The 27,950-nt window shown below is 38.2% G+C and overlaps 3 protein-coding genes and 2 long non-coding RNA genes across 5 annotated transcripts in view; 2 read left to right on the forward strand and 3 right to left on the reverse strand.

The window, feature by feature from the left end:
- Opa1 (Opa1 mitochondrial dynamin like GTPase) overlaps positions 1 to 12,761 on the forward strand; it is a 135,006-nt gene extending 122,245 nt beyond the window's left edge. The window contains exons 19-25 of the mRNA XM_069507074.1: positions 3,642 to 3,783; positions 4,951 to 5,075; positions 5,891 to 5,979; positions 7,655 to 7,736; positions 8,375 to 8,509; positions 10,032 to 10,101; positions 10,831 to 12,761. Of these exons, the coding sequence (XP_069363175.1) occupies positions 3,642 to 3,783; positions 4,951 to 5,075; positions 5,891 to 5,979; positions 7,655 to 7,736; positions 8,375 to 8,509; positions 10,032 to 10,101; positions 10,831 to 10,895 (708 nt within the window). The 3' untranslated portion in view covers positions 10,896 to 12,761. The remainder of the gene's footprint in view (positions 1 to 3,641; positions 3,784 to 4,950; positions 5,076 to 5,890; positions 5,980 to 7,654; positions 7,737 to 8,374; positions 8,510 to 10,031; positions 10,102 to 10,830) is intronic.
- The window catches only part of LOC138404084 (uncharacterized), a 304,112-nt gene that overhangs the window by 74,286 nt on the left and 201,876 nt on the right, over positions 1 to 27,950 (reverse strand). The window lies entirely within an intron of this gene.
- LOC117993952 (uncharacterized) lies at positions 13,130 to 18,792 on the reverse strand. Its single transcript, XM_034981829.2, has 2 exons — positions 18,626 to 18,792; positions 13,130 to 17,467 (listed from the first exon to the last, which is right to left on the reverse strand). Exon 2 carries the CDS (start codon positions 17,465 to 17,467, stop codon positions 13,937 to 13,939), a length of 3,531 nt encoding a protein of 1,176 aa, XP_034837720.1. The 5' UTR covers positions 18,626 to 18,792; the 3' UTR covers positions 13,130 to 13,936.
- LOC117993775 (uncharacterized) lies at positions 19,591 to 25,105 on the reverse strand. The gene is made up of 2 exons (XM_034981605.2): positions 24,928 to 25,105; positions 19,591 to 24,313 (listed from the first exon to the last, which is right to left on the reverse strand). The coding sequence occupies exon 2, from the start codon at positions 24,311 to 24,313 to the stop codon at positions 20,789 to 20,791; it is 3,525 nt and encodes a 1,174-aa protein (XP_034837496.1). The 5' UTR covers positions 24,928 to 25,105; the 3' UTR covers positions 19,591 to 20,788.
- LOC138404083 (uncharacterized) lies at positions 25,333 to 27,749 on the forward strand. The gene is made up of 3 exons (XR_011238191.1): positions 25,333 to 25,479; positions 25,564 to 25,682; positions 25,811 to 27,749. It is a non-coding gene; the product is annotated as an uncharacterized lncRNA (long non-coding RNA).

Raw genomic sequence — 27,950 nt, forward strand, 5'->3', positions numbered from 1 at the left:
CACTATATCCTCGCGGACGAAGTCGCGTATATCATCTAGTTACAAATATAAGTATGTAGGTCATATTGTGTGCTTAGACAATTTAATTATATACTTGAGTTTTCGTGTAACAGAAACAAAAATGGATTGGCGGAAGAGGAAAAAGAAACGGTTTAGACTCGCAAAAGCTTCTCGCAAAAGCAAATCCCTTGCAAAGAGGAGATCTATTAAAATTCATCAGAATCTTTCCAAACCATAATATTATCTTGTGATGATAATGCCATTACTTTTTCGGGGTTATTCCCGTGCGTCACACCCGACGTGAGTAACAATGTGACTCGACGGGAATTTTATTTGACTGAATATGTACTTTTCCGGGATGCTGAATTTGATAATGATATTTATTTTCAAATCCAAAATAGTAGACATGCACTTTTCACAAAAAATAGAAATGGGTGTCGTTTTCAGGGTTTCCAGGATGCTGGTTTTGATAATGACATTAATTTTTTAATCTAAGATGGCGGGCCAGCACTTTTTATAAAAAATAGACGCGAGTGTCGTTTTCAAGGTTCTCCAGGATGGTGAATTTGATGATGACATTTATTTATTTTTAATAAATACTTATATATTATACTTCTATTTTAGTGGATCACGGGATTTTCTTTGGCAAGGAAACGACAAAGCAAAAAATCGAATTGAATTAGATTATGATGCTATCACACCGTACCATTCAGAGCCAGCTTCTGAAAGTTTGACACTGTGTTTGTAAGTTGATATTATTTAGATACTAGCAAATGCCCACGACTTCGTCCGCGTGGGCTACACAAAATTTCGAACCCCTATTTCACCCCCTCCAGAGTTGAATTTTCAAAAATCTCTTCTTAGTGGATGCCTGCGTCATAATAGCTATCTGCATGCCAAATTTCAGCACGATCCGTCCAGTAGTTTGAGCTGTGCGTTGATAGATCAGTCAGTCAGTCAGTCAGTCAGTCAGTCAGTCAGTCAGTCAGTCAGTCACCTTTTTCTTTTATATATTTAGATTAGGAATTAGGATTAGGATAATATAATTATTATGTTACTAGCTGCCCCGACGAACTTCGCACCGCCTACAGTCGATTCTTTTTCAGGACATTTTTTAAATTTTTCTCTCCATAAGAACCATCCCCGTACTTCAAGGAATATTATCAAAAAGAATTAGCGAAATCGGTGCAGCTGTTCTCGAGATTTGCGATCAGCAACACATTCAACGATTCATTTTTATATAATAATATAGAGATTTACTATTTGTTGTCAGATTTGTCAATGCTGAATTATGTTGTATTTTAGTGACTCAAGACATTCCTTTTAGAAGAAAACAAGGAAAATAAAATGAATGTGCCCAATATACGTACCACTGAAATCCAACATGATGCTGCAACATTCAATTCCGTACTAAATATTGAAAGGTCTACCCATACCATACTTGTAAGTTGTTATGCTATGTTTTTTGCATACATTCTATATAGATAATACTCACAATATATTTACGTTGATTGTATGTTTATTAATTCCAGAAATGAAATGGAGAGCTTCAATAGTTCTGCGTCGAATGATACATCTAATGTGACTGTTGAAACAGAAAATGATACATATTGTGTTTATGTGTGTAGTGGGCTTTTAGAGGGAAATTGAATTGTACCTACTTCCTACTTATAAAAATAAAATTTTCATTTTTGAGATCAAAGTGGAATTTATTTAGACTTTTTTATACACAAGTAGATGGTATATATAGTTTTTAGTCGCTACTAATAGATAAGTGTAGGCAACAAAATTTATTTTCACAGACAAACGAATGTGTAATCATGTGTTCCTAATAGGTAATCCGCCAGCACAGAGAATTCAACTCCTAGAGTACGCATATACAAGGATTTACATGAAAACAAAATCGTAAAATGTTGGCGGGGGACAGGGGAGAATGCTTTGTTGTGATTGGTGGACTGACTAATAAAAACAATGTGCGGAATGAGGGTACCGAACGGGCGTGGGCGATGATTCATTTAAAATTCCGTGGGATCACCACGATTTAGCAATGCAATTCCTTAGGTACAGCATCAGGGTCGAGAAGTGGGTCTTCGAGTTCAATGATAAAGTCTTTACTTGGTAGATATAGGTACCTACCTCTCAATATCAATTTATAACCGACAGTTTCAAAATCCCATAAGTTTTGGTGGTCATGTCCCCTGCAGCATCAGGATTGAGGAGTTGAAATCCACATTTTATATAGGACAATGTTGCAAAGTTTCTTTATCAATTAAAAAAAATACGCAAATCGGTTCAGAAATCTCGGAGATTTCTGTGTACATAGGTAGAAAAACACAACTCCTTTTTTAAAAGTCGGTTAAAAAAGTATCCTTTGTTAATTCTCTACTTGTCTGTAAAAGTCCCGTCAAAATAGGTTCTGCCGTTCCGAAGATTAGCCCGTTCAAACTTCAAACAGACAGACAGACAGACAGTTTTTAAAAACATTTGATTCAGCTGTTATGGTACAGTTCAAATAACAATATTATGAGCTTGCGGTAGTTATTTCGAAATTACAGACAGACACTTCATAGAAGTATGGATTTCTATAATATAATATAAGTACGAGTTGTTTATACACGCTGAGGTAGTAGTTACCTAATAGGTATGTAATGATTTTATAGTATTCATCAAAAGATAAGTAGTTAATCATTATCATTCAAAAAAAATTTAAAATATCTATTTCAGTAGGTAAAACAATTTCACATAGTGCGTAGTAATTGGGACCATCCCAGTAAGTGTTTTAGTATTGCTACGAGTACTCGTGGCAGGCGACCCCGCTCTTCTATAAAATCTTATACAATAATAATTGAAATAAGTAGTTCCTTCATAAATCATATATTTACAAAAATTCATCGGTGACATCTGTCCAACTATCTGTGTGCCATCATCAATATATCCGGACGCTAGTGTGAGCGCATGCACTCGCTACACTGCTCATCACTGAGTCTATTTCTTTCTATCACAATGTTAGGTGAAATAGCATACAGGTTACCCACGTGGGCCGAGCAGTTCGGACGTGCATCCAGCGTCACCTTAAGTAGGCCCTGTCCAGACATCAGTGGGAGGAGAGAGCACAGGATGTGAGTATATTAGGATTTCTCTAGTACATCTTTTAGAGTCCCACAAGGCAGCACCTGATGTCTCACACTCTTTTTGCTTTATATTAATGAACTATGCAATTATACTGACCTCGTATATGAGCCAGTGAGGAAAGCCGCTGTTAAGTAGGCCCTGTCCGGACATCAGTTGGAGGAGAGGGCACAGAATGTGAGTATATTAGGACTCCTCTAGTACATCTTTTAGAGTCCCACAAGGCAGCACCTGAGGTCTCACACTCTTTTTGCTTTATATTAATGAACTATGCAATTATACTGACCCCGTATATGAGCCAGTGAGGAAAGCCGCTGTTAAGTAGGCCCTGTCCGGACATCAGTTGGAGGAGAGGGCACAGAATGTGAGTATATTAGGATTTCTCTAGTACATCTTTTGGAGTCCCACAAGGCAGCACCTGAGGTCTCACACTCTTCATACTTTATATCAATGGCAGGTCCCTAGTTGGGTATAAAGGGGTTAGTAAAATCTGCCTGTTTCATATTTTACAGGTCCTACGCGTATTACAAGTGAACGCGTTACAAGACCGTTGCGTCCGCTCGCGCGCCGAGTGGGACGCGGCGGTCGCGCTAATGGACACAGCGCTCCGGGAACGGTTGCAAGCAGTGGAAACTGATTTAAAGACGCTTACAGGTGACATCCATACTTATATAGAATAGAATAGAATAGAATAGAATGTTTTTTTATTCATGTAAACTTTTTACAGTACGCGGCAGAAAATAATGTACATCGACCTTTAGAAAGAAGTAGCGGTTTTGTAGAGCATTGTCTCTGACGTTGAGACCGACAAAACGTCACATAGGTATGAGCGACAGAGACAACGGTCCGACCAACCTCCCAAATAGGAGGCGGTTGTCTTAATTTTTAATTTAGAGCCTCAATAGCTCAACCGGTAAAGGAGTGGACTGAAAACCGAAAGGCCGACGGTTCAAACCCCGCCCGTTGCACTATTGTCGTACCTACTCCTAGCACAAGCCTGACGCTTTAGTTGAGAGGAAAAGGGAATATTAGTCATTTAACAAGGCTAATATTCTTTAAAAAAAAATCTTAATCACTAGGCTTTCATCTATACTATCTATACTAATACTAATATTATAAAGAAGTAATGTTTTAAGTTCGTTTGTAGGAGGTAATCTCTGGAACTACTGAACCGATTTTGAAAAAAAAAATACCAGTAGTAATCAACATTATTTTTGAGTGACATAGGCTATATTTTATTTTTTTTAAAATTAGAGATCTTTACGAAAATTGTAATAATGTGACAAAAATCGTTTCATCTGTGAGCTTCCGTGGCGTGCGCTGCGTAAATAGTTAAATGCGCAGTATGCGTAGATAGATATATCTATCTTTTACGGTAGACTCACAATAACCATTTTTATGATTTTGAAATGTGATCTAAAACAAAGCTTTACTTTTGAAGGTGTTTTTTACTATTATAGTATTAATCCTTGTCAAAATAAAATTGTTCGACGTCTCAAGTGTTTAATTTAGACTATAATTGCCTTTTGTATCAATTCATTTAGAATAATATCTTAGGAGATATCACGAAATTAAAATAATGGCAACGGCTGCGGCAGTCCGGCAGGGACAGGAGTGTAGAAGGCGGGTAGAAAAGCGCGAGGGGCGCAACGGGTTGACAACGGTGATTTTGTGCGTGGATATAGTTAAAGACCTGGAGAGTGACATACTACTTTTATACCGGAAAATCAAAGAGTACCGACGGGATTTTTAAAAACCTAAATCTACGCGGATGAAGTCGCTTATATAGTCAGCTAGTATTACATAATTTTTTTTTGTCAGGTCCCAGCTTTAGGGATCGTTGGCTTCGTTGGCAGTATACCAGCGAGGAGCAGAGCAGACGGGCTGAGGTTCGTGCGGAGTTGGAGAAGCTCGGCACTAACAGACCTGCGCTCTCATATGACGAGGTAACCATTAAGAGTGAAGCTACATGATGCGTGGCGTTGGCGGTGCCGTTGCGTCATCTTATATAGAAATCGCTGCACAAGTCCCGCAAATTGCTATTACCCTGGAACCGTGTGTCATTAACATCGAAAAGATGTCATTTTGACGTAAGCCGAAATAAAAGTATACCATCAGCTCGAAACTCCAGTCTAGTGTTGACGTCACTAAAATGGCAGCCACGCGCATTAGCATTTTTCGGGACTTATACCATGCCATACGATGCCTTACGACGTCGGGCGGTGCCGCACCGCACGCGCAACGGACTTGGGACCAGAGAGACGAGGGGGGAGGGTTTGTGCATTGCAACGCCATACTCTCTGCCGGAGCGGCAACGCAGTGCCCATGTGGCACCGTATACTCAAATCCCACAGTGCAGCGGTGCGTTGCCGCAACGCACTGGAAACGTATACTGTTGGCTGGATACAAGCGGCGCGCAAGACCCAAGCGTGTGGAAGTCCCTACAAGAGACCTATGTCCAGCAGTGGACGTCTATCGGTTCACAATAATGATGATTATGTATTTTTGATGATGGTGATGATAGTAATATTTTTTTTGCTTTTTCGATATCATCATGATCAACCGATGGCCGGCTCACTACATAGCACGGGTCTCCTCTCAAAATGAGAAGTTTTGGCTATATGTAATGTCTACCATGCTGGCCCAGTGCGGATTGGCAGACTTCACACGCCTTTGAGAACATTATGGACAACTCTTAGGCATGCAGGTTTTCTCACGATGTTTTCGATACATGAGTCATAGTGTATGTATTGTGTTTTAGATAGTGGCCGTGAGAGACAACTTGCGTCGTCGCGGCGTAGAAGTGGACAACGAATACATTCGCGAGACGTGGAGACCCGTCTACCTCAGGTGAGGGATATTATTCCATAACAATCGAAGAACATTATATATAACTAGCTTACGCTCGCGACTTCGTCCGCGTGAACTACACAAATTTGAAACCCCTATTTCAGCCCCTTAGGGGTTGAATTTTCAAAAATCCTTTCTTAGCGGATGCCTACGTCATAATAGCTATCTGCATGCCAAATTTCAGCCCGATCCGTCCAGTAGTTTGAGCTGTGCGTTGATAGATCAGTCAGTCAGTCAGTCAGTCAGTCACCTTTTCCTTTTATATATATAGAAGATATATGTCAACGGCTTTACTCACGTATTTAGTCGACGTTAGCCCGACTAGTTTCGAATCCATCCGGGGTCCTTTTGCAAGGGAGTCTGTTCGCGCACGCGTCGCGGTTGTGACTGCGAGCTGCGCGTGCCGCAGCCCGTAGAGCCCGTTGTGAGATCGTCTCCCGACAGTTCTTGCTGATCTTCATCACTGGAACCGTCACCGTAATCCAGGCAAGCGGAGCTAATAGTGTCCTGTCCCACGACTGATGCCCTTGTCTTAGCGTCAAAAACGTCGACTAAATACGCGAGTAAAGCCGTTGACAGATATCTAAATATATAAAAGGAAAAGGTGACTGACTGACTGACTGACTGACTGACTGACTGACTGATCTATCAACGCAAAGCTCAAACTACTGGACGGATCGGGCTGAAATTTGGCATGCAGATAGCTATTATGACGTAGGCATCCACTAAGAACGGATTTTTGAAAATTCAACCCCTAAGGGGGTGAAATAGGGGTTTCAAATTTGTATAGTTCACGCGGACGAAGTCGCGAGCGTAAGCTAGTTATATATAATCGAAGAACAATCGATTGGGCAAGTGTCACATAGCGCGCGGTTCTGGGACGTATGAATCGAAATCGAATGCAATTGCGCAATTGATTTAGATTTTCTATTTATATATACAAATTATTTTTTGTGATTTTGGTTTATCATAAAACTAGCTTATGCTCGCGACTTCGTCCGCGTGGACTACATAAATTTCAAACCCCTATTTCACCCCCTTAGGGGTTGAATTTTCAAAATCCTTTCTTAGCAGATGCCTACGTCGTAATAGCTATCTGCATGCCAAATTTCAACCCGATCCGTCCAGTAGTTTGAGCTGTGCGTTGATAGATCAGTCAGTCAGTCAGTCACCTTTTGCCTTTTATATATTAAGATAAAGGATTTTTCCCATACTTTTGTTTTCTGTAACAAGACTGGGCCCAAAACTGGTCGGTCTCCTTTAAACCCCCGACCTCCGATTAGAAGGCGGACGTCCTAACCACTAGGCTATCACAGCTTATCCATACTAATATTATAAATGAAAAAGTGTGTCTGTCTGACTGTCTGTCTGCTAGCTTTTCACGGCTCACCCGTTAAACCGATTTTGATGAAATTTGGTACAGAGATAGCTTGCATCCCGGGGAAGGACATAGGACATTTGATCCCGGAAAATCAAAGTTCCCACGGGATTTTTAAAAACCTTCATCCACGCGTACGAAGTCGTGGGCATCAGCTAGTGTACTATATCTATAATGTGCCTTCTGCTCATATGTAGATTTTGTCCCAATCTATAGCGTCTTTTTCTGTTTATTTTTCTCCTTATTATAGAGATTGCATTTATACTTGGATACTTATTTATAAATGTTTGTTTTCAGAAACTTCTTGCAGCGTGCGCAGGCGCGCGCCAGAGATTGTAAGAAGAGCTTCTACTTGTACAGCCAACAGAATGGACAAGAGGTATGCTAATCCCCAATTCAAGAAGAAATCCGAAAGGTCGCCGGTTCGAATCCCACCCGTTGCACTATCGTCATACCCACTCCTAGCACAAGCATTACGCTTAATTGGGGGGGGGGGGGGGGGAGGGAATATTAGTCACAAGTAACGTGGCATATTGGTTATAATATATATGATAGCTGTTGTAAAAATAAAATAAAAATAAAATGTTTATACTAACATAGTTTTTAAGCATTATACTAACAAAATATACTAACATAGTTTTTTTAAGCATTATATCTGTACTAACAAAATATGGGTCTCTGTTGCCTTATTAAATAAAGAATTATTATTATTATAACTTATAAGTAACATGGCTAGTCAGCACCCATATTATAAATGCGAAAGTGTGTTTGTTTGTCTTTCAATCACGTTGCAACAGAGCAACGGATCAACGTAATTTTTGCATGGATATAGTTAAAGACCTGGAGAGTGACATAGGCTACTTTTTATCCCCGAAAATCATTTTTAAAACTCGAACTCGGAACTCGGTTCCTCGGTTAGGTTTTAAAAAACCTTATTCCACGCGGACGAAGTCGCGGGCATCAGCTAGCAATTTAATAAATAAAAAACTCAAATTGGCCGTTATGACTGTTATGCAGAAGGATTGCTGCGAGGTGGTGATGTTTTGGCGCGTCCAAGCGGCTCTGCGCACCACCGCCAACGCGTTGCGACAACAGATAGCTAATAGAGAGGCTGCCAGGCTGGACAGGGACCTGCGAGAGGTTCTCGACGAGGTAACACATTTATAGGGTATTAAATGAAAACCGTGTATGAATCAAGAAAACACTGTATTATTTGTAAACTTAGACTAAACAATTGCTTCGCGCATGCGTACGCGCGGGGACCGGGGACGAACTAAACTGCAGGACGCTCGTCAGAGGGGTCCTGAAGGCGGGGAAGTGACACATGTTATTCTAAGAATAGTTCCCCGACACGCCGCGTGCACGAGGTGCGGGGAAGGGGGACTACATGGGTCGCTATACATTCTATTGAGCATTTTTTTCTTTTAAGGTTCCGTATCTCAAAAAGAAACAAGGAACCCTTATAATCAAAAAAAAATTGATTTATTTCACGGTAACATACCCATAATTACAAGTCAAAATTAATAAAAATAAAATACTAATACATGAAATCTGAATATATAAAATGAAAAGGTGACTGACTGATCTATCAGCGCACAGCTCAAACTACTGGACGGATCGTGCTGAAATTTGGCATGCAGATAGCTATTATGACGTAGGCATCCGCTAAGAAAGGATTTTTGAAAATTCAACTCCTAAGGGGGTTAAATAGGGGTTTGAAATTTTGTAGTCCACGCGGACGAAGTCGCGAGCATAAGCTAGTAATTAATAAAGTTAAATTAAATGTCTAATACCTTCTCTCCGGCATTGGTACTGCAACATGTCTTTCGCAGCAATGCAATGATAAGGACAGTCGTGTCGGGCTGCAATCATCTGCAGAATGGTGTTGGGGCTGTCCCGCACTCTGCGCACCAACGACGCGCACCGGACATAGGATATACTATAGGATCACTTCGTTGTCTGTCTGTTTGTCGTGTCTGTCAAGAAAACCTATAGGGTACTTCTCGTTGACCTAGAATCTTGAAATTTGTTAGGTAGGTAGGTCTTATAGCACAAGTAAAGGAAAAAATCCGAAAAGCGTGAATTTATGGTTATATCACAAAAAAAAACAAAAAAAAATGTGTTGAAAAAATTACTTTACTGAACCACATTGATGGCGCTAAATTGCTTGGCGGCACTGTTTGCCTTTAGGGTAGTTACTAGCCACGGCCGAAGCCTCCCATCAGACCAGACCAAAGAAAATTTAGAAATTATAAATTTCCCTTGCCGTGAATCGAACTCGCGACCTCCCACTAATAAGACCACAGCACTCAACACTTCGCCAGAGAGATTGTCGATTTATGAGCTCGCTTCGCTCTCAATTATACACTTGAAGTTAGCATTGAACTCAAAATTGAAACTAGTTATAATAAAAATAATAATAATTTAAAAAAAACCAAAGCACAAAAACAAAAATATACAAAATCAAAATAAGTAAAAATTCATACTAAAATATATTATAGTTATGATTACAATATTGCGATAATATGTATGATACCTACCAGTCAAATCAGCTACTTTTTATCAAACGACAAAAAGCACTTAGTAAGGGAGGCTTGTATGAAATACATAGATGTGACGTCATAAACATTTGACCTTCATACACGATGCACTATAATGTCTCTTTTCATTACAGATGTCAGCGGATCCAGAACTAAAGAAAAATTTGCTTTCCGGTAGAAGAGTAGAACTTGCGGAAGAACTTAGTGAGTTATAAACTACCGACTTCAGTTCCCTCATAACTCTTAAACTACTTAGATACAGTACGCGGCCGAAAGTAATGTACATCGGCCTTTAAAATGACATTTCGGCTTTGTAGAGCGTTGTCTCTGTCACTCATACCTATATGACGTTTTGTCGGTCTCGACGACAGGAACAGCAATCTGCTATCTCCTTCTAAAGATCGATGTACATTACTTTCGGCTGCGTACCGTACTTTTATATGGTTACTAGCTGATGCCCGCGACTTCGTCCGCGTGGATTTAAGTTTTTGAAAATTCCCGTGGGAACTCTGCTTTTCCGGGATAGAAAGTTGCCTATGTCAATTCCCGGTTTGCAAACTACCTCTGTAGCATATTTCATATCAATCGGTTAAACGGATGGGGCCTGTTATTATCCCATGAGAACTCATTGATTTTCCGGGATAAAAGTAGTCTACGTCCGTCCCCGGAAATACAAATTTTTATCAAAATCGGTTGAACGGATGGGTCGTGAAAGGCTAACAGACAGACAGACATGCTTTCGCATTTATAATATTAGTATGTAGTACCTGCCAAACATGATTCTAGATGAACAAACCGGAAGTAACCTTTAGATTTTCTTGATAGACACGTCAGACGGACAGACGAACAGACAGACAACAAAATGATCCTATAAGGGTTCCTTTTTTTACTTTTGGGGTACGGAACTTTAAAAAGCGTTATTTTTCTTTTCAGAGCGCGTAAGACAAGTGCAAGAGAAGTTAGAAGAATTCATAGAAGCTTTGAACAAGGAGAAGTAGTCAAATAATGTCACCAGCAGCTCGCGTCACCGAACTTGAAACTCTTCTGTAAATCTTGTTGGGCAATAGGGGTTTGAATATCTTAGTATGGAGCCTGCCCTACCTATCCGCCATTTTCTTTTTTTTTTTTCAAAATAGCGGCAAACCAGTAGTGTGTGCGTTTAAACTATCGTGAGTGATTTCCATTATACATATCTCACACCCGGCTTTACTCACGTGTTTAGTCGACGTTGGCCCGACTAGTGTCGGACACCCCCCCCCCCCCTCCCTCTCCGCCGTAAAAAGGACCCCTTAAGGGTTCGAAACTAGTCAGGCTAACGTCAGTTATTAGGGACTCAATGCTACAAATGTATTCACATATAGTATAATATATCTATTTATGTTTTTTTTTTTAAATATACCGACAAAACTCAAACTACTGAAACTACAGTGATAAGAGTAATAAATCAAATGCTATTTTTTACGCAGCGCGCATTATGAAATCCCTTTCAGCAATATATTTAAACCTGTAATTTTTTATTTTAGTTAAGAGATTGCCGTCGATTCTGTTGTCTTTCTCTATACTTTTAGAGTATCTGCATATTTTTCTTATTAATATTGCCGAAAAAGGACGGAACACGATTGTAACATTTAAAAACATGAATTTAAACAATAGGCTCGCGACTGGCAGCTAAATTCACGAGGTTTGACAGTTCCAAATTAAATTTAAAACTGCCAAACTGTGTCTGTCCTTGTCATATTACAGTAGTAAGAAGAGGATGCGAATACTTTAAAATTTAGTTGTGCTCAGAATCAGTACCATTGTGTACAACAGAATTAGACGCATTATACCCTTAGTGGGAGGTCCCAGGTTCGATTCGCAACAGTGCCAATTTGAATTAATATTATAAATATACCGACAAAGTGGTGTCTAGTCGAGGCGAGATTTACTTTGCCCATAATGGCGTGCTTAAGGTGTGCGCACATTGGAGGACGGGACGGCAGAGGATTTTAAATTCATCAAATTCAATTGATAAATTTAAAATCCTCTGCCGTCTCGTCCCCCAATATGCGCGGGCCCTTATTCTCGTCTCTTCCGTATTGGTTTTTCAATTTCAACCTTACGATAACTGACATATAGCTGAATTTAAGTTGTTACCGAAAAGACTTGGCTTTACTCCACTCTGTATACTATGCACTGATCCTTAGTAGGAGGTTTTGGCCTCGGCTAGTCACTTATTTACCGGCAAAATGATTTAGCGTACCGGTACGATGCCGTACAACTCCTTAGCAAAATTATACCGCTTTTCCATTTATGATGACACGTAGAAACCAATTAAAGGTATGGATTCACGGCCGAAATTAATAAAATCAACAAGATTAACTGCCGCACTCAAAGTCGCTTAATCGTTACTTAAGGCATTCCTTAAATGCCTTAAGTAACGACTAAGCGACTCTTACAGCCGTACTCCGAGTCACTTAATCGTTACTTAAGTTTAGTTAAAACGAGACAGAGCTATATCTCTCACATAAATCTGTCTCGTTTTAACTCTATCTTAAGTAATGATTAGCAACTCTGAGTACGGCTGTGAGTGCGGCAGTAAGACTTGTATATGTCGATAAGTTAAGCGACTTACTTATCGACGTTATTTGTCAACAAAGACTAAACTTATCGACATATTTATATTGATGGGTAGATAGCTGAAATTATATTCGGCCGATAATAAAACTGCTGTAGGTATTAATTTTCCTGTCAATTTTCCACTTTCGTGACGCGAGCTGTTCTGTACATTGTATTGTAGGTAAAAACCTTTACTTTTACTCGCTCGATGTATTTAATAAATTAATCTCGGTTAAGTTATATTTATAATAAAATGTTGCACAAAAGCTATACTTTTTTATTTATCAACCCACTGAAATAGACATAATCTAGAAAGAAAGAAACCCTCGTAGCTTTAGATTTAAGTTTGCGTAATAATTATCACCACTATATCTTAGAAATCCACAACGGACCATCAAAAAGAGTTATTTATTACCTATTTTGAATAAATCATTTGACTTTGAAAGAAAGAAAGAAAAGTGTTTATTTGGTGCCACAGAAAGTACCTACCTACAGTTAGTACAACCGCTGTATAGCGTAATGTGTAAAAATGGTTTTAAAATGTCAATATGCAGCTCTAAAATGACTGACAGTTAACTCTTCTAAGAGCTTTCAGTTCACGAGAGAGTTAAAATGCTCAACTATTGTGCTATGGTTCAGGCATTTCACGAGGGCGAGTGGCTCATGCTTGTGCTTAAGTCGTATCGGTATACGTAAGGTTGTGTGTGCATTTGCGAGCGCTTGCTTGCGACTGTTTGGTCCGACAGGCACGCACACTACGTAATGTGCGCGTACCTATACGACGTAACCACAAGTAAAGTTCACTCGCCTTCGTGAATTGCAAGAACTGTATTTGGAAATAACACGAGTACCTACTTATGTATATTAGTTAGTTAAATTTTAAAAATCTAAAAGAAATATAATAAAAAACAAAGTGTTTAAAACATATTGCGTAAAAATAAACTTATCGCTAAAAAATAAAAACCAATTGGCAGTCACTGCCGACCGAAGTGAAAACTTGAAACTACGAAATAAGTAGGTAACAGTGGTTTTTTTGGATTCGTAGATTAATTCTGGTACTTACCTATAAATAATTAAGATTTCATTTGTAGTGAATTTGTAAATTACAACCATTAACGTTAGTTTAGTTTTTACATCTATCAGCACTACGAGCACTATAAACATTAGCGTGTTGGTGACGCGACCTAGACCTAGTTGTTCTTCTTTTTACCCATTCCAAAATCACCCCACGTGCCTGTAAGTAGGAGTTTTCACTTCAAAACATACATGAAATAAACAAATGTATTTATTTTTAATTTGAAAAGGCAGCTTTCAGAGAAAAAGCACTGCACGGAGTTTACAACACCTGTTTGAATAAACTTTAAAACGTCGAGCGTATGTATGTGCGTAAAACCCTTAAAATTAAGGTAAGATACGTAAGATACCACCTACTAGGTATTTGTTAAGTTTCTTGTACTGCATTAACATCGGCATATAAAAATACTTTGACTTCTTTGTTTTTACACTCCTTCAAATCGTTCGAAATTTCTTTAAGATGAGGTTCAGAAAGAAGTCTTTGTTCCTTCTGGAAGACATATTCCGCTAAAATATACGCTTCAGAAGTACCAACTTCCAGAAGACCTTTAATCACAAAGGCAACTAAAACATTTCTGCTTCGAGTGCCATAGAAATATTGCGAAAAATATTCATCCAAAGGAACTTTATACAAGTCCACTACAGATTTGAAGTATTTGTTTACAAGCTCCTTCATTTCGTGACCTATGTAATTCCCGAAAATTCTACCAACTATTTCTATAGCTTCTTTTCGTTTTTTGGCATAATCAAAAATACCAGGTTTGTGTTTCTTAGTTTGATTAATTGACTTATAAAAGAGCATAGTTAGATGTATCTCTACGTATTTGGCAAAATAAGAGTCTACGGGTAAAAGTTTGTGCATCCGTTTGAGTACCACTTCAAATACTGGCAAACAATTCACGTATTGATCAGAAAGAAACACTTTACTATATTTCAAAGAAAACATGAGATCATCTAGCAGTGTAATCAAATGTTTTTTTGTTTCAGGTGTTTTTGATAAATCTTCTAGGGCATCAAAAAAGGGTTCGCAGACTTTTTTGATTACCTCTTTCTGTTCGTCTTCAGTTTTACACAAAAGAAGATGTTTGGCGACGACTCTAACATACAAACATTTTTTATCTATCATATCAGATGAATCAAATTCAATGGATGATGGAAATTCAAATACAATGGTTTCGATGAATTTTTCGACCACAGGTCTAACGAATTTTTGATCTACATCAGATAGAAGGTTTTCCAAACGACAAAGTATGGGCATAGCTTGCTTATGATCGATTTTTGAGAAAATATTAAAAACCTGCACCCAGTAATCAGCTTTAACGTTTTTGGAAATCGATTTAATAGGGTAATAAAATTCATCCAACAACCTCTTCTTTTGAGATATGTCTTTGTATTGAATTACTGTTTTCATAGCATCCCAGATAGGAAGTTCGATGTTGTCTTTTGATAAATATAATGTGAAGCCTACTTTTACAGCTGCTAAAGGTCGCAATGTACAGAAAGCAATAAAAGTGTCAACAAACGAAGGTGTTTTATAAGAAAGACGGACTGCCATTCTTGCTGTGCGACGCCATTCTAAGAGCTTCCTTATATATCGTTCCCGATCATTTTTTCTGCAAATTAAAGCTTTATTGGCAACCGCCTTTGCTCCAATCCACTTCCACTCTAAGGCATCAACATCTACAGCTGGTTTACTCAAATGAGCATTAGCCCTAAGTCCTGTACACATTAGAAGTTGCGACTTCGATTGAGGTCTTTCCGATTCAAATTCATAAATACGTTTTAACAACTCTTCGTTAGTTAAAAGAGCGGATAAAGAACGCGCAAACCACTGTTTTGGGGTTGACAAAAATGCATCTTCTAAAGCAATCCTGTGTTTCTCTGCTAAACCACCTGATTCTCCGAAATATACATAGAGAGATTTGAGAAACCGGTTGTGATTTGGACGTTCTTTTTTTACCAGTTCAGCAAAACTGTTCCCATTTTCTAATGGAGTTAAATCATGTCGCAATGCGTTAATATATGCATCATTATTTTGTTTTAGAGCAAAAGTTTCGTGGAAGAGTTCACGACGTAATATTTTAGCTCTGTATAGCCTAGCCACTAATGCTGGATTAGCTTTTGCTGCTTCTAGAAGAGCATCTTCAGCATTTGGCACATCTTTTATATTGATCTTATATTCGACAATTGTACCCAAAAGTGCATTTGCATCTGATGACAATATAAGCTGAGGTAAACGTTTGGCCACTAAATTTTTCTCTTCAATATTAAGTTTGTATTCAGACAACGTAGAAAATTGGCGAAGAAAACCAGAAAGTAAAGTAGGTGATACTGGCGTATCAGCTAAAATGTGGCGTAATATGACTGTGTGAAGACCTTCGCGGCAAACTGGGTCCGTGTCAGCTCCATCCAAACCTACATCTACCCCAAATTGTAGAATCAATGACCAGACGTTTTCAGGCAATCGCCAGGCAGCCCCGCGTTTTACAAGAGACCTAACAACAGCCGCTCGAAGCGTTGTCGGTTCATTTCTATGTCTTTCCACCATGAGCTTCATAAATTTTTCTACTTGGTTTGGAACACCCCCACTTTTGCTAACAAGGACTAGCATCATATTCAGACGACCTTCGATTCTACTTTCAGATAGCAAATTTTTGCTTAGCTCAAAAAAAGTTTGCTCAAAACTGATAAAACGATACTGGTTATACAACTGGTCTAGAGGAGAATTTTCATAACAAACTTTTGCATTATGACGATACACACACCTTTGAAACATTTGCTCGTCCATTTGAGGGCGATACCCATATTCATACGAGTCATGTTCTATGTCGGCAAATACATGCGCATGCTCCACCTCATCATCGTCTAGTACTAAAGCTTTAGGTGTTGGATAAGGCCAGTCTTTGACTTTACAATCGGTTGTTTTATCAACAAAGACTTTCTTTTTAAAAGCTGATCTTTCCTCTATTTTTAACCGTTTTATTAACGGTTCAACTTTTTTGTACGTAAACCAGTGGTCCAAATATTCTGCGCTTGCAAGTTTCAGTACAAATTCTTTAGCTTGGTCAATCGTCATGTTAGCTGCCAAAGTTTTCATGTGAAGAATAGAATTTGCATATAATTCACTCTTAGCCTCAAATCTATTTCTATAATTTTTCATTATATAGTCAGTTATCGATGGACCAAAAGCAACAAATGATCTTGTATCATAATATTTTTCAACAATATCCAAAAATACATTACCATCATATTTAAATACACTTTTAATACAATTGAAATAGTTTTGTGCATCCTTCACATATTTTTTTAGTGCTGTTTTGTTGTTCGGTAAAATCTCGAAATAAAGTTTGCATATTGCAGGATAGACTTCGGAAACTATTTTTAACTGTTTGTGCGATAATTTATCAATTACATTTGGAAATTCGCTAGTAATAAATTCAATGGAACAGTGCCAGAAAAAACTGAACGCCTCATCCCAGTTAGCTTTGTAGTAATTGTAGAAGTCTTCGCATCTTTCTTTATCTTTAAGATGTAGCTGTATAACATGCTTCATTTTATTTACAGCTGGTTGGATCATTGTTGGATATAAAGTGTTTTCTAGATATACAGGGTTTATTATGTCACAATATTGAGATTCTAATATCCAGTAGCATTTTAGTGCCCTACTTACGTACAACATATCATCATTTTTGAGATTTTCTATTATGTATTCAACATTTCTATACTTGGAAGCAAGATCTATTTTAAAAATTCTATCGATAGGTGAAGATTCTGGTTGGAGAAGAATGTCCTGGAACGAGACGTTTTTCTCATATGCCTTATGGACCAAGGTGTTCAAATGACGATGTTTCTCTTGTAAGTTTGATCCGGGTAGTGAGAGAGGCAAGTGCGCCTCCATCTGAAAATAAAAGTAGGTAGGTATACTTACTAATAATATTATACACAAGTTAAGGTACCTATTACAATAAATAATATGAAATTATTAAATAATATGAAAGTAATATTATGGTAAGGTATTAAATAATGAAGGCGTGCCTGTCGGTCTGCTAAATTATGATTCATAAGCACCAAGTAACGTTTTTAGGATTCCATACCTCAATAGGAAAAACGGAACCCTTATAGGGTCACTTTGCTGTCGGTCTGTCAAGAAACCTACAGGGTAGGTACTTCCCGTTGACTTAGAATCATGAAATTTGGCAGGTAGGCAGGTCTTACAGCAGGCTTTAGGGGGAAAATCTGAAAACCGTGAATATAAGTGGTCATGAATTAATATTTAGTATTTTCAATTTTCGAAGTAAGGTAACTAATTAAGTGCTGTAGCCTGTATCATATGAAAGGGCTGTGCATTCTAAAACAGATTTTTATTTATTTATATGCATCATAGTTTTTGAATTATCAACCCTCAGTGCGCGAGCCTGACTCGCACTTGGCCAGTATTTTTTAAGACTGTACCTACCCGTTAAGATGGGTAGCTACTAAGCCGTAATGCGCTCCAAATAGCTAAATAACTTACATATTTTCTTTCAAATGCAATAAAAATACTTAAGTACCTAGTTACTGATATAGCAATCGGGGTATAGGGCGGGGGAACGCTCCGCACACCCGCACGTCACCCGCGTTCGCTCGCGGGTTAGCGCGGCGGCTGTGCGGGAGTGCACGGCGTTCCCTCCCCGATTGCTATTTCAACCTGTCGCGTGCTATAGGTACTTACAGTACCTTCTAGGTAAACGCGTCCCATCTTAGGCCGCATCATCACTTTCCATCAGGTGTGATTGCGGTCAAGCGTTTACCTATAATGAATTTAAAAAAAATGTAGGTACTTACATCGACCTTAAGAGTGAGATTTCGGCTTTGTAGAGCGTTGTCACTGTCACTAATACCTTAGGTAGGTGTAACGTTTTGTCGATCTCAACGACAGAGACAATGCTCTACAAAACCGCTATCTCTTTGTGTAAAAGTCAATATAGGTAGGTACCTACATTATTTTCTGCTGCGTACTGTACCTGCTTTTTTACCTACCTACCTATAGTTTTGAATTATATAATTTCAAACTCACCTTTTCACTTAGTAAGGATACACACAGCACGCTCACTGAAATTGGTATAAAATTCTAGATACCTAGCTGTATAAGGATATCTAAGTAGGTATATACTTAAGTAATATACTTGCTTTACCACTTCTGTTTGTTTTTATTATTGCGAATTTTATATTTTTAGATCTTACATCATGTAAGAAATTCTAAGACCTAGATGTCTAGCATTATACTTAGGTATAAACACTGAGATGATCTCAGTGAGATCTAAAAGCGTCCGTTCGAATTCAGAGTTATTTTAACGTTGGCACTAAAGTTATGCTACCATACACTACCTACGTGTAAGTTTTCCACGAATAAATAATGCATTTCATTTTCATGTGTACAATCGGTAAAATCGATGCACATGTATACATATTGGTATACATTTAAAAAAATTACACGCCGAATTGAGAACCATCTCCTTTTTGGAAGTTGGTTAAAAATAAAGTGGCGTTAGGTATGTTACAGTGTGGCTTAAGAATATTTTGCACATTCAGTCACACTTGTTACACACGTAATGTGGGTGTGACTCAACGGGAAAATAAACTGTCACAGTCACACACCGTCAGTGTTACTCACGGGAGTGTAACTCAACGGGAACAACCCCATTTTATAAGCAATAATAACTTAGTAAGTAGGTTCCTAGAGCTGCCATAGCCTAAAATGCCTCCGCCTCTTAATTCTGGAGGTCGGCTGCAGTTCGATCCCATGGCATGACATAAACGCACATAACTCCGAAAAGTTAGAGGTGCGTGCCCGGGATCGAACCCCGGACCTCCGATTAGGAGACTCACAGCTTTGGATATCCCAAAGTCCCAATACGGTGCCAGATTTTAGAAAATAACTTCAGAACAAACTATCATGTCTTTGCTTCTTCAAGCTGGATCTGAATTCTGAACTTACAATAACTAATATAAGGTTAAAAAAACAAAGATTTTAGCTTAGTACGAATATATCTTTATTTCTGTAAAATAATAGCAGATTTAGAATCTTAAAAAACATTAAAACATTAATCTTATAACGAGGCCTACATACATCACAAAGCATAAAATCACTACTTTTTAGGCTCAACATGGTCAATACTCCGCAGATGGAATAACTTACATAAAGTCATAACCATTATAACAGCCAATGAAAACCCAATATCCAGAAGGCAAACTGACATGATTGAAAGGCCGCACATTCGGCATTCGGCCAATGTGCGAAAGCATTTTGCTTATTGTGACAAGTTCTATTGATGTTTGTATGATGAACATATTGCTAAGTAACACTTATAATATACTAGAAGATGCCTGCGACTCCGCGTGGATTAAGGTTTTTCAAAACCCGTGGGAACTATTTGATTTTTCAGGACCAAAAGTAGCATATGACCTTCCCCGGAATGCAAGCTATCTCTGAACAAAAATCGGTTATACACGGATGGGCCGTGTAAAGATCGCATACAGACAGACACACTTTCGCATTTATAACATTACATATGTATGGAAGTATGGATTATCACATTTTTTTTTACAATTTCAAAAGGTCACTTTTAGGAAATCATCCGCACCTGCGTTCCTTTCGTTCGACCAATGAAAATGAGCCCTGAGGTAGATCCATAACAATGTCTTCAGTAATTTACATTAGTCAGTTAGAAGTTATAATACTAGATATAACAATATAAAACTATCCTTAAGTGGTTATTTTGTAAAAAAAAAGGTTATAAAAATACATCGATTACAAAATTAAATAATACCCGAATACAAGACTGTTTTAAGGTGCACTTCCACTGAGCGGAGTTAGCCGTGACGTGTTTATGATTCGACCAATCAGAATTTTATTGGTGTATTGAAAATGGCCCTGCTCCGCAACACCTCAGAGGAGACATGTCATCTTAGCGTGAAGCTGTATCCACGTAAAAGGAAATGTTCCAATTCCCAAAAATAAATTATATGTCTTAAGCATGCCGCATGCCAAACAAGCACAGGTAAGGTATACAGCATCACGCAAATGTAAAAGGCAGTTAATTTCATCATACACTTTACACGCAACTTAATTAAAAACGTGGAGCAGCGAGCATATACGTGCGTGGAGAAGCTAATAACAGTTAAATGCAACTTTAAAATGAGATTTCCATTTGTTCAAATAAAGGCAAGCCTGAATTAATTAATTGCAAGGCACTGCGATAACATCGGCATATAGAAATACTTTGATTTCTTCATCTTTGCAATCCTTCAAAACTTTCAAAATCTCTTCGCGATGTGGTTCAGAAATATGGTATTCTTGTTCCTTTTCGAAGATAAATTCCGCCAAAATATACGCTTCCGACGTACCAACTTCCAGAAGACCTTTGATCACAAAGGTAACTAAAACATGTCTGCTTTCATCGAAATGGAAATATTCACGTAGATATTCTTTCAACGGAACTTTATACAAATCAACAACAGACTTGAAGTATTTGTTTATAAGCTGCTTAATTTCGTGACCTATGTAATTTCCGAAAATTCTACCAACTACTTCTATAGCTTCTTTGCGTTTTTTGACATCATCGAAAATGCCAGGTTTCTGTTTCTTAGCTTGATTGATTGTCTTATAGTAGAGCATAGTTAGATGTATCTCTACATATTTAACAAAATGTTCTTCTATAGGTAAAAGTTTGTGCATGCGTTTTAGTATCACTTCAAATACTGGCATACAATTCACGTACTGATCAGAAAGAAACACTTTGCTGTATTTCAAAGCGAATATGAAATCCTTTAGCAGTCTAATCAAATGTTTTTTTGTTTCAGGTGTTTTTGATAAAACTTCTATGGCATCGAAAAAGGGTTCGCAAACTTTTTCAATTACTTCTTTTTGTTCGTCTTCAGTTTTACACAAAAGGAGGTGTTTGGCAATGACTCTAGAATACAAGAATTTTGTATTGGATGAATTAAATTCTCCGGCTTCAATGAATTTTTTGACCACAGCTGTAACGAAATTTTGATCTACATTATATAGAAGGTTTTCCAAACGACAAAGCATAGGCATAGCTTGCTTATAGTCGATTTTGGCGAATATGTTAAAAACTTGTACCCAGTAATCGGCTTCAACATTCTTCGAAATCAAAATGGGATCAGATAATTTATTCAACAACCTCTTCTTTTGAGATATGTCTTTGTTTTGAAGTATAGATTTTATAGCATCCCAAATACGAGGTTCGATGTTGTCTTTCGCTAAATATAATGTGAAGCCTACTTTTACAGCTGCTAAAGGTCTCAAAGTACAGAAAGCAATAAAAGTGTCAACCGACGAAGGCGTCTTATCAGAAAGACGGACTGCCATTCTCGCTGTGCGACGCCATTCTAAAAGCTTCTTTATATATCGTTCCCGATCATTTTTTCTACAAATTAAAGCTTTATTGGCAACCGCCTTTGCTCCAATCCACTTCCACTCTAAAGTATCAACATCTACAGCTGGTTTACTCATATGAGCATTGGCTCTAAGTCCTGTACACATCAGAAGTTGCGACTTTGATTGAGGTCTTTCTGCTTCAAATTTGAAAATATGTTGCAACAACTCTTCATTACTTAAAAGAGAGGATAAAGAACGCGCAAACCAATATTTTGGGGTTGACAAAAATGCATCTTCTAAAGCAATCCTATGTTTCTCTGCTAAACCACCTGATTCACCGAAATATATGTAGAGTTTTTTGAGAAACCGGTTGTGATTTGGACGTTCTTTTTTGACCAATTCAGCAAAACTCTTCCCATTTTCTAATGGTGTTAAGTCGTGTCGCAATGCGTTAATATACGCAGCATTATTCTGTTTTAGAGCAAAAGTTTCGTGGAAGAGTTCACGACGTAATATTTTAGCTCTGTATAGCCTAGCCACTAATGCTGGATTAGCTTTTGCTGCTTTAAGAAGAGCATCTTCAGCATTCGGCACATCTTTTATATTGACTTTATATTCGACTAGCGTGTCCAAAAATGCATTTGCATTTGAAGACAATATAAGCTGGGGTAAACGTTTGGCTACTAATTTTTTCTCTTGAATATTAAGTTTGTATTCAGACAACGTAGAAAATTGGCGAAGGAAGCCAGAAAGTAAAGTAGGTGATACTGGCGTGTCAGCTAAAATGTGGCGTAAGATGACTGTGTGAAGACCTTCACGGCAAACCGGGTCGGTGTCAGCTCCATCCAAACCTACATCTACCCCAAATTGTAGAATTAATGACCAGACGTTTTCAGGCAATCGCCAGGCAGCCCCGCGTTTTACAAGAGACCTAACAACAGCCGCTCGAAGAGTTGTCGGTTCATTTCTATGTCTTTCCACCATGAGCTTCATAAATTTTTCTACTTGGTTTGGAACACCCCCGCTTTTGCTAATAAGGACTAGCATCATATTCAGACGACCTTGGACTGTACTTTCGGCTAGCAAATTTTTGCTGAGCTCATAAAAAGTTTGCTCAAAACCGGTAAAACGATACCGGTTGAACAACTGGTCCAGAGGGGATTTTCCCCCAGGTAACACTTCACAACAATCATTTGCAAAGTAACTCTGATACCTAGCACACTTTTTCATTATAGACCTTCCACAGGCTTGATATGGGTGATACTCATATTCATATGGCTCATGTTGTATATCTGTAAATGCATTCGCATATGCCACCTCCTCAGCTTCTAATACTAAAGCTTTAGGTGTTGGATAAGGCCAGTCCTTGACTTTACAATCGATTCCTTTATCAACAAAGATTTTCTTTTTAAAAGCTGATCTTTCTTCTATTTTTAACCGCTTTATTAACGGTTCAACTGTTTTGTACGTAAACCAGTAGTTCAAATATTCTGCTCTTGCAAGTTTCAGTATAAATTCTTTAGCTTGGTCACTGGTCATGTTAGCTGCTAAAGTTTGCATGTGTAGAATAGAATTTGCATATAATTCACTCTTAGCCTCGAATCTATTCCTATAATTTTTCATTATATACTCAGTTATAGATGGACCGAAAGTTTCAAATGAGCTTGTATCATAGTATTTTTCAACAATGTCCAAAAATACATTGCCATCATATTTTAATACACTTTTAATACAATTGAAGTACTTTTGTGCATTGTTTACATATTTTTCAAGTGCTGTTTTGTTAATTGGTAAAATCTCGAAATAAAGTTTGCATATTGCAGGATAGACTTCGCAAACTATTTTAAACTGTTTGTGTGATAATTTATCAATTACATTTGGAAATTCGCTAGTAATAAATTCAATGGAACAGTGCCAGAAAAAATTGAACGCCTCATCCCAGCTAGCTTTGTAGTAATTGTAGAAGTCTTCACATCTTTTTTTATCTTTAAGATGTAGCTGTATAACATGCTTCATTTTATTTACAGCTGGTTGGATCATTGCTGGATATAAAGTGTTTTCTAGATATACAGGGTTTATTATGTCACAATATTGAGATTCTAATATCCAGTAGCATTTTAGTGCCTTACTTACGTACAACATATCATCATTTTTGAGATTTTCTATTATGTATTCAACATTTCTATACTTGGATGCCAGATCTATTTTAAAAATTCTATCGATAGGAGAAGATTCTGGTTGGAGAAGTATGTCCTGGAACAACACATTTGTCTTATATGCCTCATTGACCAAGGTGTTCAAATGACGATGTTTCTCTTGTAAGTTTGATCCAGGTAGTGTGAGAGGCAAGTGCACCTCCATCTGAAAATAAAAGTAGGTATCAACTATCAGTTTTATCATCATCATTATCATCATCAACCAATCGACGTCCACTTTTGTAGGGACTACTGCCAAGGTCTTGCGCTGCCTGAATCCAGCGACTCCCTGCGACTGGTCTGATGTCTTCCGTCCACCTAATGGGGGGGGGTCTATCAACGCTGTGCCTTCCGGTGCGAGGTCGCCATTCCAGCACCTTGAGACACCAACGTCTATCAGTTTTACGAACTATGTACCCTGCACATTGCCACTTAAGCTTCGCAACCCGTTGATCTACGTTGGTTACTCTAGTTCTCCTACGTCTCTCGGATCTCTTCGTTTCTGATTCAATTACGTAGAGAAACTCCAAGTATAGGTCATCTACGTGGAATTTATCCTAAAACTAGCTGATGCCCACGACTTCGTCCGCGTGGATTTAGGTTTTTAAAAATCTATACTCATGCAAAAAACAAAGTCAATCCATTGCTGCCTTGCGACGTGATTGAAGGACAAAACAATAAACTAACAACTAAACACTATCGAATTTATAATAAGGGTAGTGATAAGGATAGTAGTTTATAGGAAGTTAAGGTAATTTTAGAAATAAATGTTTAACTCACCTTTCCACTTATTAAAGAAAATACGCGGTCACTGAAATTGGTATAAAATCCTATGCTAATCCTATCCTATCCTAAAATTGTTAAATATGTGATAAGTATTTGTCTTGCTAATTGTTTTATGTTTTTTCACTTTTTTGCTTTTTATTAGAGAATAGAGCGAAAGCGGGCGCGCCCACGGTGACAGATTTATTTTTTATTTTTAAACCTTACGTCATTTGATTTTTGACACGGTAAGATTGTCTATGGTCAATTGTTATAGTCAAAAAATATGTCGTTTTGACTTTGAGAGAGCCTCAGATTGATAGTGGCCTTTTCACAGATATGTCCAGATTTGCAACTAGCGTGGCCCCCTCAGCCCCTCTCGCTCAAGCAGATTTGCTTACTTGTGAAATGTCATTCCTTCTACACCTCACGTTGTTTGCCAATTACCTACTCACGTACAAATACATTTTGGCAAACAAAAAAAAGTGACCACGGTGATAAGGACAAAACATAATCATTTTGTCACATTCTAATAAGAGCTTAAATGCATTTAGCTATCTCGCTCTAACAGTAAGTGTCACAATAGGGCTACTTCAAATAGTCCTTGTTCTGATAAATAAATAATAATAAATAAATAAAATAATTTTATTTCAGACAATGAAAATACAACCCATAACAATATACACACAATATGAAACAGATTACAGTAGATATTAGAATTGAATTGAATAACAATATAAATGTAAAAAAATGGAGCTAACAATTTAAAAAACGTAAGTAAAGGTGTTATTATCGCACCGATGCAGGTTGGACCAATGTTTTGTAAAAGGATTACTAAGATCCTCTACAATAGCACATAAGATAGGTAGCGTTGGTACTGTATGTCAGTCTTTCCCAGTAGGAAGCCGTCCTCGCTCGGAGTATGGCGAAGAAGTCAGGGACCCTTGGAGCAGCAAACATAGCTTTAGCACTGAAGAAACGCGGGTGCTTCATTAGGATGCGGAAGGCGTTGTCATATTGTACCCGTGCATTATAGCTGCGCTTGGTAAACTTAGATAGTGATAAAACCATAAAACAGGCAAATTGATTTTTGGCGGAACATCTACGATGTCGCTTAGCTAAACCAATCAGGGGTATGAGTTTAATGAAAGTGAGTTGAAATGAAACTACAAAACACCATCCAAGTTAGACGACCCTTCCATCTTAAACTGCATCATCACTTATCATCAGATGTGATCGCAGTCAAGGGCCAACTTGTATTAAAATGAAATAAAATATGAACTTTCATAAAAAGTACTCCTACTTACCTATTGTACAAATCTTCAAAAGTTGGGAATCTACGACCTTTAGAAGGACATTCGACTTTGTAGAGCGTTGTCTCTGTCACTCATTCCTATATGACGTTTTGTCGGTCTCAACTACTCTCAACGACAGAGACAACGCTCTACAAATCTGCTACCTCCTTCTAAAGGTCGATGTACATTACTTTCTGCCGCGTACCTACTGTACCTATAGTGTGCGACAGGGTGCGAATTGCAATAGCAATCGGGGTGGGGACGCCCGGCACAAAGGCACAGCCCCCGTGCGGGCGATGGAGTGGTTTTGGAGAAACTTTCATGCAACTGACAAAATTTGGCGGCGGTAATCACTTAACATCAGATGACCCGCCTGCCCGTTTGCTCGCGTATAATATAGCTGTTCTTAATATAAGGCAAGTCTAAGGGGTTTTTTATCGTCTACAAATACCTACCTACTCCTAAATAAATAGGTACCAAAAATAAAAATTATTTTATTTTCAATTCTTTAATATAAAATTACCAACCAACCAATTACCTACCTAACTAAATATTAAATAATACTAAAATTATATTATATCTTTAAAAATTCATTTAACAACATAAATATATTATTTGAATACAAGTTGCACAAAAACTAAGAACCGTTGCATCTGGTACAACTAATTGAAACTAGAACGCCAAGGTCTTCAAATCCACCTTCATACCTTCCCTCCAGTTTGTTGGCTGGCTTATTAGCTGGCTGGCTTCCAGGAGGGGGGGACGCGTAAACGCATTTCCCAGCGTTAAGAAAAAAAAAAGGTCTTCAAATCCACGAAGACGCGCCCCACTATTTTTCGTGCGGGGAAACCACGGATGCGGGGAGTGATCTTATCTTTTTGTGCGTGTGCCCACATCGCTGATCGTTGCGTTACGACTTACGATAGAACTCACACTCTAACAGCACACAGTACATTTGCATTGTACCCGATTGGGACAAAGAGTGGGGCGCGTCATCATGGATTGAACTATCTATACCTATATGTAGTCGAAATAAATTCAGACATGTATGAAGCTATTTGCCTTCTCGTTTCTTATTCGAACTACATACTAGGATATGGAAAACCCTTCCTGCATCAGTTTCGCCTCCAATTTTAATATGGGTACCTTCAAGTCAAGGGTGACTCTTTTACGCAAGCGCGCTCCATCTTGGCTGCATTATCATTTGCCAGCAAGTCTTTTTTTTTATTGTTCAGATACAAGTTAGACTGCAATCTCACCTGGTGGTAAGTGGTGATGTAGTCAAAGTTGGAAGCGGGCTAACCTGGAAGGGGTATGGCAGTTTTTATTAAACACACTCCTTTGGATTCAACACGAAATCGTACCGGAACGCTAAATCGCTCGGCGGCATGTCTTTGCCGGTAGGGTGGTAACTATCCACGGCCGAAGCCTCCCACCAGACCGCCAGAAATTTAGAAATTATAAAATAAGAAACCCCTGCCGGGAATCGAACCCGGGACCTCCCACTAATAAGACGACAGCGCTTACCACTGCGCCAGGAAGGTCGTAAAGAGTCTGTCTGATTGCAGACAAGCGCTAGTCTATAAATTAAACAAAAAAAAAAAGAACAAGTTGCAAATACAATAACAAGTCCTTTATAAACATTTATATTTTATAGCATTGCGATTAGGATATTTGACAGCATGTAAAATATTGGCTCTATTGATGGCATCCCTATTGAATAGGAATTTTGGAAACCAACTATTT

The sequence above is a fragment of the Maniola hyperantus genome, chromosome 25 (genome assembly GCF_902806685.2).
Source record: "Maniola hyperantus chromosome 25, iAphHyp1.2, whole genome shotgun sequence".
In the NCBI taxonomy this organism is placed as follows: domain Eukaryota; kingdom Metazoa; phylum Arthropoda; class Insecta; order Lepidoptera; family Nymphalidae; genus Maniola; species Maniola hyperantus.

Coding starts and splice junctions, on each gene's coding strand:
- LOC117993952 (XM_034981829.2), bottom strand. CDS start 17,467: ATGGAGGCGCACTTGCCTCTCTCACTACCCGGATCAAACTTACAAGAG.
- LOC117993775 (XM_034981605.2), bottom strand. CDS start 24,313: ATGGAGGTGCACTTGCCTCTCACACTACCTGGATCAAACTTACAAGAG.